Genomic DNA, 12,753 nt, shown 5'->3' with positions numbered 1-12,753 from the left:
CTATGAGCGTAATTAGATTCAATTTTATGTGAAACCTTATCTAACATGGTTGCTGGAAACGGAAGCATTCAAAAGCTCCAAACGTCAAAATAGATGGCAGCTTATGTAGAATGAACGTCCATGGAATCAAACAATCGTTATAGAATTTTTTTATCACTTTAAATGAGGATTATTCAATCATGTGGTGCGAATTCCTCGTGGTTTCTAAAAAAAGTGGCTAGCCAGGGTGTATAAAAGGGTATAAAAGGGCAAGATAAAAACATAAAATACATTACAGAGCTTAAGGAGCTAAGTTCTTTGTTGAGAGCTTACAGCAGTAAATTTTGGAGAGGAACCAAGGATAAATACTTGGTAAAAATGAGGTTGTGTATTTTCTTATCCGTCATCTACTGCTTGTTTTTCCTAAACTTCATAATCGCAGGTAAGATTTGGTTTATGTGATTATGTAATTATGTTGGTCCGCATCTTGTTTTTTAAATGTGGAGGATATATTGATTTAAGATACGCAACCATTTTTTGCATCGAGAGATAATATAGTTCAATGTTTAATGTCAGTGTATTTGAAAATCCCTTATAAACAGTTGAGGGGTCATATAACCAATTAGTAACCGTGAAAAATGCTTACTTGTGCAACTCATTTTTTAGAAGAGAACCTACTTCCTCGCTTTGGAACAGACTATTATTTTGAGAAGACATTGTATAATTGGAACGATGCTGAGGTTAGATGCCAATGGCGAGGTGGACATCTCTTTGTACCCAAAGATTTATCGGAATGGAATCTGGTTTATCAGACAGCTAAACAGTAAGTATCGTATATCTCCTTTCGGTATATAGTTGGTTAGCAATGATTCTATAAAGGACTTCTATTCTTGGTTGCCGGGATCCTGTAATATGTGCGACTTTTGTAGAGGACTGTGATACAGACCCCCTTCTCACAGACCCACTGGGATCCCTTCCCATTAGGAAAATTGGCCAAAATATCGTCATGGTCAGTTATTTTTAACCCCACTGGCTGAAAAAGATTCTAGCGGGTCTTTGAGAACGGGTTGTTTCGATATACAGCTGGTCAGCAGTGATTCTATAAAGAACTCCATTCTAAGTTGCTGATATCCTCTAACAGATTCGTGTTTCTGTAATATATGTGACTTTGAGGTCTGTGATTACTCATATCTTAACTCATATAATGGTATTGGTAAATGCTTCATTGTAAAAATGGCACCTTAACCTCTCTTGAAAAGAGCTTATCTCTCAAATGTTCTTCCTGCAAAGAGAGGGGAGGAGGAACGTAGGGCAGGGTGGAGGATAAAACCACCATAGGAGGCACCCTTTTGTAGGACTGAACGTTATCGTGCCTCTTCTTTTCTTTTTTGCATCAATGAATGGAATAACCTGGGCGATAATATACGGAATCTTCCTTCTATCTCATTATTTAAACAAGCAATTCTTAAGTATTTTAGACCTTGCGCTAACTCAATTTTCAGAGTTGCTGACAACGATGGCGTGGTTCTTCTTAACCGATTGAGGGTTGGTTTCAGTCATCTTCGGGACCACAAATTTAGACATAACTTTGCAGACACAATCGACCCCTTCTGCAACTGTCGAAGTAATTCTTTAGAAATGACACAGCATTTCCTAATGCATTGCACTGATTACTCCAATGACAGACTTGTAATGTTTGACAGCCTTCTACAACTTGACATAACCTTGTTTCCATTTAATTCCAAAACATTGTGTAGAGTACTTTTTTATGGCGACCCCGATTTTAGCATTGTCCAAAATCATGATATATTGAACATAACGATAAAATTTATCCGTGATGCTGGACGTTTTGAGGGACCGTTATTCTAGTCTTTTGCTCTCCTAGTTCTTTGTTTTTCCATTTTGTTAATAATTATCCTCTGTAGTTAGTTTTTTTAGTCATTACTGCGCTCTATTGTTTAGCTTATTTGGGGCTCCTTCCTCCTGCCGGTATGATCTGTGGTCCTTTTGCGGGAGGCTAGGAACTTTTAGATTTGTAATACCTATAGATAAAAAAAAAAAAAAAACAGAGTGCCTCCCTCTAATAAATGCTGCGTTCTAAAGGCCACACCGCATCCCAAAAAACAATGCTTATCGGAATCTTACAGATACTCACTAGAAATTCTTGACCTTTAATATCTGTTTTTTGCTTAAACCTAAACCAACTCTTAACAGTGCTGTAGTGGCAGCTCCTTGTACCCAATTTAGTCTTCCCCAGGTACCACGATGTTTTTTTAGGTAATACGGTATTTCTTATTGATCATCATTAGGAAAGGAATACACGACTTTTGGCTTGGACTAAACGACAAACAGACAGAAGGACAATTTATTGCTGTAGATGGTGCTACTTTATTCTACGAAAACTGGACAGCTGGTGAACCAAATAATTATAACAATGAAGATTGTGCTCATTCTCGGTACGATGGGACCTGGAATGATCACCAATGCTTAACCGCTAAATTTGCGTCTGTATGTAAAATGCCATTCCATGTCGATATGATTGAGTTTGAGAATCACAAATATTACATCGGAACTGAGAAGGTATCCTGGGCTGTAGCACAAGCTTCGTGTCAATACAGAGGTGCTGAGCTTGTCAGTTTTAAAGACATTGACGAATCGAGGTTCATTCATTATGAAGCTGTCAACAAGTAAGTTTTGGTAGAATATTCTCAATTTCACATACACCCTTGTCTCTGTGACATGAAATCTAGTAAGTTTTGGGTAGATTTGACGTTTGGAACCCTTTGAGAGGTTTTGGCCAAAGTCTTAATATACATTATTCACCAAGATTTTAGAAAAATAATGATCCTCATAGAGAAAGGCAGGAAAAAGGCCTTTTCAAATAGGATGTTACGTGGTTTGTTATTTGAATTTCCTCAAAAAGCGAACTTAGAAACATACCTTAAAGGAACAATATTGTTGAGAACTAATTTCATACTTTTCGAAATTATCCATATTAATTTGTGTCAGAGCGCTCACTTTTAGACAAAATGCATGAAACGATTTACCATACCAATCGTGAAAATTAGCTTCCTTACAGTAAAATCTTTGTTGCAATATTACAAAGACCAAAAATCTCACTGTCTACATATAAAAAGAGATCAAATTTATCTTCTTTATAGACGAGGTTTGGAGAAATTTTGGATTGGTTACACAGACGTTGTCAACGAAGGATCATTCAAATGGACAGACCATACCGAGTTTGGTTTCACTCTTTTCGCTGCTGGAGAACCGAACAACGCCGGGAATGAACACTGTGTTTACCAACGAAAAACGGGATATTGGAACGATGCAAACTGTGAACTAAAGGTCAGATAGTATTTATTTTCAAAATTTTAGTGAATTTTGTTTAAAAATGAGCAGAAATGAATATTGTGTTGCATAGTGTTACAGAATAACGGATATTTGTCTTTTGATAGAAAAAACGCTAAAATTTGACAACACTTTGAACAAGTTTTCTAAGAATAAAACAGGTGAAAACCTGACTTTTTTTCCAATCACACTGATAAAAAATGTTTCTCCTAAAAGATTTGTTCTCTCCGAAAAGCTACACCTAACACAGAAGTTTTTTTTAGGAATCCACACTGACGATAAAAATGCTTAATAAATACAAAACACACGATGAAACATTTTCTACAATTCAATAGGCTGGATATGTTTGCAAGAAACCATATTTCAATCCGAACGGTGGTGGAAAGAGCTATCGATTCTTTAAAAGACTTTCAACGTGGGATATTGCTCGACAACTTTGTGAACAACTTAAAGGAAGTCTAGTAACTATTGACTCAGAAGCTGAAAATGATTTTCTCGCTCGAGAGAGTGGAAACAGGTAAGTTAATTCACTGTCAAATGCAATGTAAACAGAGTGGGGGAGCATGGGTGTTCTTGAGCGACTTGTTGATCTTGCAGGATTTTCTTTGTCACTGACCCCCGCCCGTCATACGCCAAATTAAATTCTCGCCAAAATTAGCATTTTCCCTGATCCGCCAAATTAAATTTCCTACGAAAAAACTTTTTCAGCATCCGCCAAATTAAATTCCCGCCAAAATTTCTTCCCATTTGTACATTTACTTTACTTTTCCAGAGGATTTAGTGGAACATGGATTGGTTATAATGACAAAGATGTTGAAGGAACCTTTAAATGGGTGTCTGGCGCAACAACATGCTACAAAAAATGGTTATCAGGGCAGCCATCGCCATCAGATTGTGTATTTTTGAACCCATTCACCAAGTATTGGAGTACCTCGACGTGCGGATTTATAAGACCTTATATTTGTGAATTCAATTTTTAAATCTTTTTTTAAAGAAAATTTGTTTAGAGAACGACAAATCCTAACCCTAATCCTAACAAAGAACGACATATTAAGCCATCCTAAACCCCGACCATGTGTTTAACGAATAGTGGTTTAAAGAACGATAAAATTACGCATACGTTTAAGTCTATTTGGATGAGCTGGAAACATTAGATGAACGAACTTTAAAAAGCGTGTTAGAAAAGCTAGACGATACGGTTGGGTTCTGATCATTCATTCCTGTAAATTTGATTGGAGAATAACTTACCATTTGTAAGCTTTAGAACACCCCTTCTCACAAACTCACTGGAAAAAAATTGGCCAAAAAATCGTCTCCGGTGGAAAATTATACCCCAATTTTCGTCCCCACTGAAAATAATCAAATAAACCAATCCTCACTGCAAAATATTATGTTATTTTTACCATCCCCACTGAATTTGAAAGCAAATGAATTTAAATCCCCGGTCATAGAAAATAAGCGGATATCGATCCCCATCGAGTTTCAGTCCGTTATTTTTACCCCCACTGGCTGAAAAAATTCTACCGGGTCTGTGAGAAGAGGGTTTTAGTGTGTTTTAGATGTTACAATTCTTTTCCATTATTTCAATTCATCATTTCCTTATTTTTGCTGTGTAAAGTAAATTAAAATTAGTCAAATAGAATAAAAAATCATAGAAAAAAAGAACGTTTTAATAATGGGCTCCTCCAGAAAATGTTCGCACATGGGTGTCGATGTATATTCTCCGGGGTATAGAAAAATCTGAACAGTGAAAAAGTTTGCCTGGTCTGGGGGGTAAACTTAATTTTACTCTTGATTTTAACAAATTCAAACCAGAGTAATTACTTTTGATATTTCATTGTTCAACTTTTGTTTCAACAATAGATTTCGGACCACAAAAAAACACTCTCAGCTTGACATTAACAGGCGTGCTGTGAAAATATGTAAAAACTATGAAAAGTAGATCTTACATAAATTATTCAATTACGTATCTGAATATATTACATAATTTAAAATAAAAAGTCAGAGAGTTAAGAAGCTTCTGAAACTGTTTTGGTAGCAATTTTTATTTTAGCTAGGGTTTACATAACCGAGTATACATAGCTAAAAAGGAGTTACGAAAACGTTTGTACAATTTACCTTACATGGATAAGAAACTACTCAAAATATAATTTCATTTTTCAACAATTTATTTCTAAAATAATCTCATTCACAAAAATACAAGACACAAAATATCATTATTCCAAAGAAAGTGCATGTATGCACTGAAAACCTACATGCTTTACAATAATACGAAATATTTGAAAAAAAAACTAAGTGTTAAAAATTCTATGCATAAAAATATGTAGGAAAATTTTTCTAGTCAAAGAAATTGAGGCAACATGTAACAGCCACTCAATGCACCACCGGAACAACAAGTATCACATTAGATATAGGTTCTTTTTTATTCATCTCAAGAATGTAGCGCGAGTCATACTTCGTCATACTACTTATCACCTTGCAATTGCAATAAGCCGCGAGATCACTTCCTCTGATTTTGAAAGGGCTATCCTGGTGAGGTACTCAGCTAGCCAAAAGATATAGTTCACGTGAGTTAGTACAGGTCCATAGGACGAGAAAGCACTAGACATAACCGGGTTTGAATTATGCGGCTATATCATAATATCATCAGAGATTCTCTAAAAGCAGCTGCTTGTATGTGGAATGTCCTTTCTAATCACCTAAGATCTGTAGAAGAATCAACTTCTACTTTGCTCGAAAGCACTAACGATCAAACCACTCTTTCCATTGAATTTCTTTAGGGCTTTTTTTTCATTTCTCCTTTTTCCCCATCTCATTCAGCATAACTGCTGCACGATACATTCTCAACATTGATTGTGATATTCCTGAAAAAGTTTAAAAAGGAGTTGAACTACTACTACAAAAATAGAGCATTGCATTCGGCTACAATGCACAAGCTCATGGGTTCAATCCCTGACGGCCGGGTCATAGCGAAGACCTTGTACTTAGTCCTGGTACTGGATGCCTATCTGCTTAATGCTCGGCAATCGGAGAACAATCAAGGGTTAGTAGAGCAATCCAGGGAGAAAAAGTGGCGCCCTTCCCTACTTTCTAGTAAATGGCTATCGAAAAAGAAGCTTTCAGGTCAAAACCGATTGGGTTATAAAGAATCGCCTTCAAGTCTCAAAATCAGCCTCGAAATCAGCTTATACTTGGATGTACCTTAGATTGGCTTAAAGCAATTGACCTTCAAATACCTGTTACAAGTCAGCTAAAACGGGGATACGCTTGACATTAGCTTTTGAGCACGGCAGTGATCGATAAAGGTTGAGCTATGGTGACCAATCGAGATTAACACAAAACCCTTATCAACACGATTAAAACCGTTACTGGAATTTCAATATTAAACCTCTTTACTGGAATCCAATCTTTGAAACTTACCTTTTGATGCTGCCACGTCAAGCACTCGTTGCGGCAACATCATTTTCGGGTCGTCGTAATACGTCAACAGGAAATCGCATCCATTCTAGAAAGTGGACGAAAAAAGATTAAGTTTTCTGAAAGTATAAAAATTTTGTTTTTCAAAAATCATTTTTCAAGATGTAAAAACCTATTGGACCTTATTCTCAAAGAATTCTTGAGTCAAGAAAATTTCATTTTTATTAGATATAACTAGAGTTTGGAACGCTTAGAATCCTAATATTTAGTTGATAGCAGTGTCTTTTAGAAGCACATTAAATTCACAAATGTCACTTGCAGTATTTCCTATTTGGAAAAGACTCGAAACAACTTTCAAACACTCATCGAGGTCTGTCTGTCTGACAGTAGGTAGAACTAACGATTTTTTTTTAAACGCAGTGTCATATGTCAATGACAGTGATTCAGCCAAAAATATGATGCAATGTTTGTAGAAATTACATCATAGAAAAACAAAACATGTCTGTACAACGATAAGAAGATAAGAAAGTCTGTTGAAAGTACTTTAAAGGGATTTAGATACCTTATCAAATTCTTGATGTGGTTTGATGATCAGTTTGGAAACATACGTTTCAACTCGCTCGACCTGTTTGTCTTTAGGTATGTCTGTGTTAACTGTTGCTTTCGAGTACAAAAGCATAAACTTTTTTTCAAGGTCAATCTAAAAAAAAAGAAGAGAAACAATGAAAAGCTTAGCGTAAAGCTCCAAAATGATAGACAATTTTAAAGTTCTTTGTGACGGTTAGAGCAACAACAAGATTGCACTATCACAGCAATTAATAGTCTTTTTTAAACAAACTCTTACCAAACTGACCCCAAGAAATAATTTCAAACGTTATTAGTTTACCCCTCAACCTTCAAGCATAAAATTTGCCTTACCTTGCTCCTTCGAAGATAAATATATTCTCTGGTAGAGAAAGGGTATGGACATTTAGTGACCCAGTGCACAAGATCAGTGGATGTTTGTTTGTCACTGTCAACAACGTCTAGTTGGAGAACATAATCGTCCCATTTCCGCCTGTAAGGACCATCCACCTGATAAAAGAGGAGAGAATTATATGATAACATTGTAGCATTTATATAGAGATATTGGCTATCAAAAGTGCCGAAAAAATTAAAACAAAAAGGAGCTTTAGGAAATTAAATGAAAAGGAAAATTTGTCAAGGAAAATCTTGTTTCAAAACCAAAATGCAAAATGTTTAAAACTTGATAAAGGAACAAACCTGAGTCTGAAATAATTTTTGGGCGGATATATCTGGAAAGGTTGCTTGAACTAAAAGAAAACAAGGATAATAATATACAACTTAAAATTTATGATCCTGCAGTTTTTCATCCCGACACTGTGCCTGTCATAGTATACCTACAAAATACACAATCTAGACAGGAATTAGTTGAACAAGCACATTTCAACCGAATGAGTTAGAAAAACACTTCAACCAGATTCAAAAACATTCAAAACTAATTTGTACCTCTGTATTCATAAAGTCCACAATTCAGTCTCCTCCTGAAGACTGCATATTTTTCATTGTCCAGAAAATGTGACCATTCATTGTTGGGGTTTTGATGAAGTTGCTTTTTGTTTTCTTGCAAAAAATGAGATACATTTTCATTCCAATAACTAAAATAAAAAATATAACCTTATAATATTATATAAACATGATCGTTCTTGTATCTTTCAATCAAAGCGCTCATTGATATTCAAAACGAAACTTTGCCCACCAATTTTCAATTACACCACTAGCGTGTTTTGCTAAAAAACATAAACAAACAATTTATGATTGATAAACAATAAACTTACTTTTCAACTTCATCTTCATCTATCCCTTTATGTAACCAACATCCAAGGAAATTCAATTTATTGGCTTTCTTTTCATCTTCTATTATAGACTCACAACGACATCGCTGTACTGCAACCTCAGATATTTTGGGCTTTTGTTCCAGTTGTGATAAAATTTTGTCTCTATTTTTTAATTTAAGGGGTGGCTTTAAATCGGGAACTGTTTGAAAGTCCGAACATTGTTGGTGATATTGAGCAATAAAGTCTCTCATAAAAGAATTCTTTTTAAAATTGTAATCACACTCTGGCCCTTCTGGCGATAATGATGTCACAAGATTCGATCCAGTATCACAAGCTAACGCTAACAACTGATATTGAGTTTGTTTATTTGTTACTGCTACTCTTATTGCTGAGAATTTTGTCAACATTAATTGCCTTGTTCGGCTATTTCTCAATTGTGCCAAGTCTTTCCCTGTAGTCTTTTTAGTAAAATTTCTAATTTCGTTCCCAACAACACGGGCTGCTACAGATATACCATTTTTCTGTATCCTTGGTGGCAATTTATCTGAATCATATCGTGTTGATTTTGGTATATGATGATGAAGAAGATTCTCCAATTTATTTCTCGTAAGATTAACCCAACTTTCTTTTCGCCTCATCCTTAAAAATATCTAGAATTAGAAAAGTTAAAGTGAATGTCTTAAAGCTAGTTTTCAAATAAAAAAGTCTGTATAATTACTTAAAATTTCTTGACTTTTCTAACAAAAATTAAAAATATGACAAGACTATTATAGCAATTTCGGTTATTCTCTACCACTTTCACAAAACTTCAAAACTTTGGTATTTTCAAAACCCATCTGGAGGCAAATCCCAAATTGATTATATTCTTGTTCAAACAGTGTTTGGAATGCTAGACTGGCAGCAGCTTTATACCAACTCTGATCTTTGTTTTACATCATTGAGGTGAAAAATATAATTGACCTACTCTCTAAGCCAGATGATGATCCCGTGAACAAATCGACAAATACAAACACTGATCAAGGTTAATGAGGAAGTCAGTCTCTCTCTTTACCCAAAGCAAAAAATCAAAAAGAAAAACATCTTTGAAAATAAGGGAAAACTAGAAATTTAATTTTATTCATTTCTTGACGTTTCGGTGTCTTCTTTGCACCATGATCACAAGTATAGTAAAAAAAGAATCAAATCGAATTTCAATTTACAACATTCAAAAAATCAAAAAATTTAAAAATTACTACCAGGTAATTACAAGTTGTTAGATTTTACAAAGGAACACATACATCTTAAAAGAGCTCAAGGGGGATGAAGAGACGCGCTCATTAAAGTCCAGTTTGAGCTCCCTTATGCTCAGTATTTCTTTTATATAAAGCTCTTCATCAATCCGATGATTACTATTATTCAAAACTTTCATATTATATTATGGAAAAATCATGATTTTCAGTCATTATGTGAGTTGTAACCACGGAGGTTTGATTTTGTTGAGTTTGGTTTTTGATTTGAATTTTTTTACTATACTTGTTATCATGGTGCAAAGAAGACACCGAAACGTCAAGAAATGAATAAAATTTAATTTATAGTTTTCACTTTTTCTTTATCAAATTTATCTGGCCCAGCAAGAAGTTTTTTCAACTTTGAAAATAACCTTCTTTCATGTGTGTAAGGCACTCAAAGGTGTGAAGAAAAAACACCAAACTCGTCCTACAAGGAAAACACCTGCTAAATGCTCAAAAGTGACTGGGTCTGGGTATACCTAGCTCATCAATGCTGAGGAAATGTTTATTCAGGAGAAAATGATTCTATCTCAAATTCACATTATCTCATATCTGATACATGGAAGACAAAATATTGAACTTACAGGTTGAAATGATCACCCAAATTTTCGATGAGCTTGGTATTTCCACCTCTCTTTTTACCTTAGATGGGCTCACTAAAAGTGTCAAATCATTTTCAAATGACAAATCTTTCGGTCTTGACAATATCCCAACTGGATTCTGGAAAAGCCCAATTTTTTTTGATCGTCTCGTTGAGTTTTATAAAAAAAACACTAGCATCCCACGGGAATGCACATCATATCAAAGATTAATGCTGCAAAAGCGCTTTATTTATCATTTACTTGACTCACACGCAAAAATAATGCGCCTAAAAACTTTTATGGTTTTATGACAAAATAAATAATGAAATTAACATTTTCAAAACTATGAGAAATTACCTAAAATTTGAGCCATAGATGAAAAACATTGATCTGAGCCAACCCTGAAAACTAATTTGAAGAACAACTTCCCAAGAAAAAGATCTACGGGGAAAAGACACAGGGGAGAAGACACCCACCTACATCCGTGCATCACCGGATAGGCTATTTCTTAAGTTAAGTTTTTGCAAGACCTCAAATACTGACCCATTTATATACAATGTAAAGCGGCCCTTAATTTCGGTCCCAGGATATTGGCCCTACCACGTTGCTGAATATTGACATGATTTTGACGACCCGAACGCAACATATTTTTTATTGTAACCTAATCGAATCACAATCAAACGGACGATTCCTGGGTAATATTTGATTATGTTTCATTACGATAATGTTCAATAAGATTGATTGCAATTTTTAAGCCCATCCTCTTAGAGATTTAGACCAATTGACAGATTGAACGTAATTGAACATATATAATCAAATACAAGCTACAGGGATCGAATTAGCATATCTCATTTCGCTATTTGCGATGCGTTTTAGGATACTTACATACAAGCTAAAAATTGAAAATTGATCTATTTTAGGATGCAAAATCATGCTTATCAAAAAATTGCGATGCACTTTCTATCCCTTATTTCGATGCCTGAGCTAATATAATCGAATAAATACAATCAAACATAATTGAAGCAATCAAAGCAATCGAACGGAAGATGCTGGGTAATATTCGATTATGACTCGATTGCGCCCGACAATTGAGTGGCAATTATTCGATTGCGTTTGATTCCTGTTCAATTTATTCAGTGTTAGAGGTAGAGGGGGTACCCAGTGCACGAACGGCAAACTTATTTTTCTCTTTTCTCTTACTTTTGGTTTTTACATAAATCCTTTTTGTCCATCTCGTAAACAAGCTTGAAGTCCTTCTTTCAGTTTGTTTTCACTTTATTATTTGAAGGCTTCTTCTTGGAATAATAAGTCGTTAAAGCGAGCGCTATTGGGACCCAGTGCGCGAACGAGCAAACCAGTGCGCGAACGATCTTTTGAAAGAGAAAATTAGAGCTCCGCTCGCAGGTAATAGACCTTTTTTCAAAGAGGCCACCCTGTTGAATAATTATGTAGTCCAGCAGAAAAACAATGATAAAACCATGCATAATATATACAATATACATGATACAGAAATTATGCATGGCTCTATCATTGTTTTTATGGCTGGAATACAAAATTATTCAACAGGATGTCCTCTTTGAAAAAAGGTCTATACTTTAACTCTCTTCTGAGATAATACAAGGGTATTTGAACTTTTCAAAGCCATGCGCTTTTTCACCAAAAAAGCATCTTTTTTATAAGAACTTTAGCGTTTTACTAACCTGTTTATTTTTGTAAATATTTTCTTGTCGTCCATTTTTTTGTTTTCTTTTTCAAGTTTTTTTGCTCATTGAAAAGCGTGGCAATGTAGTGTCTTCTTTTTTAATTGAGATCACCAGCGCTTTCGCATGTTTTGACGTTGCAATGGGTTCATTTTGAATATGGTGTTCGGACCGTTCGCGAACTGGAACCTTTTTTATATCAACTACTGGTGATATGTTTCTATTGATTTTGAATTAATAAGCTAACATGTTTCAATGAAATTTTGTGTGATGGAAGATAACAGGTTTTTAAAAGAGGAAAGTCATTTTCAGAACTCTTCTTGCGCAAATTCTCTTATAAAAAACATTTTCTCTCGCGATCAGCCATGTTTACAAAAATCCCGAATTTCGTGATTATTTTACTTGGTCTTGTTCAAAATTGGTTTGTTATTGTTCTAGTGCTCCGTTTATTTTAATTTTTGGAGAGATTGCAAGGGATAGTTTGAGGATTCTGCTGCACAAAGGAAGTTCTATAGAAGTTTGTTTTGGTTGTTTTTTTCAAGTTCAAAGACGCTCGTTCGTGCACTGGGAACCCCCCTCTATTACAATCATTTGGAAAATTTTATGCTGGAGTACCGTA

The 12,753-nt window shown here is 35.0% G+C and overlaps 2 protein-coding genes across 2 annotated transcripts; one reads left to right on the top strand and one right to left on the bottom strand.

Annotated features, from left to right (window-relative positions):
• The first annotated feature begins 279 nt into the window (after positions 1–279).
• On the top strand, positions 280–3,336 carry LOC136818487 (C-type mannose receptor 2-like). Its single transcript, XM_067074822.1, has 4 exons — positions 280–421; positions 646–802; positions 2,289–2,666; positions 3,141–3,336. The coding sequence occupies exons 1-4, from the start codon at positions 358–360 to the stop codon at positions 3,334–3,336; spliced, it is 795 nt and encodes a 264-aa protein (XP_066930923.1). The 5' UTR covers positions 280–357.
• Positions 3,337–5,491: 2,155 nt separating this feature from the next.
• Positions 5,492–9,257, bottom strand: LOC136818459 (stAR-related lipid transfer protein 7, mitochondrial-like). Its single transcript, XM_067074798.1, has 7 exons — positions 8,586–9,257; positions 8,257–8,405; positions 8,011–8,060; positions 7,666–7,821; positions 7,310–7,447; positions 6,751–6,835; positions 5,492–6,194 (listed from the first exon to the last, which is right to left on the bottom strand). Exons 1-7 carry the CDS (start codon positions 9,221–9,223, stop codon positions 6,121–6,123), a joined length of 1,290 nt encoding a protein of 429 aa, XP_066930899.1. The 5' UTR covers positions 9,224–9,257; the 3' UTR covers positions 5,492–6,120.
• Positions 9,258–12,753: the final 3,496 nt, after the last annotated feature.

Source organism: Clytia hemisphaerica, unplaced genomic scaffold (assembly GCF_902728285.1).
Source record: "Clytia hemisphaerica strain Z4C2 unplaced genomic scaffold, Clytia hemisphaerica genome assembly, whole genome shotgun sequence".
NCBI lineage: Eukaryota > Metazoa > Cnidaria > Hydrozoa > Leptothecata > Clytiidae > Clytia > Clytia hemisphaerica.
Note: the sequence above shows the minus strand (reverse complement) of the source record. Positions and strands in the feature narration are given on the sequence as shown.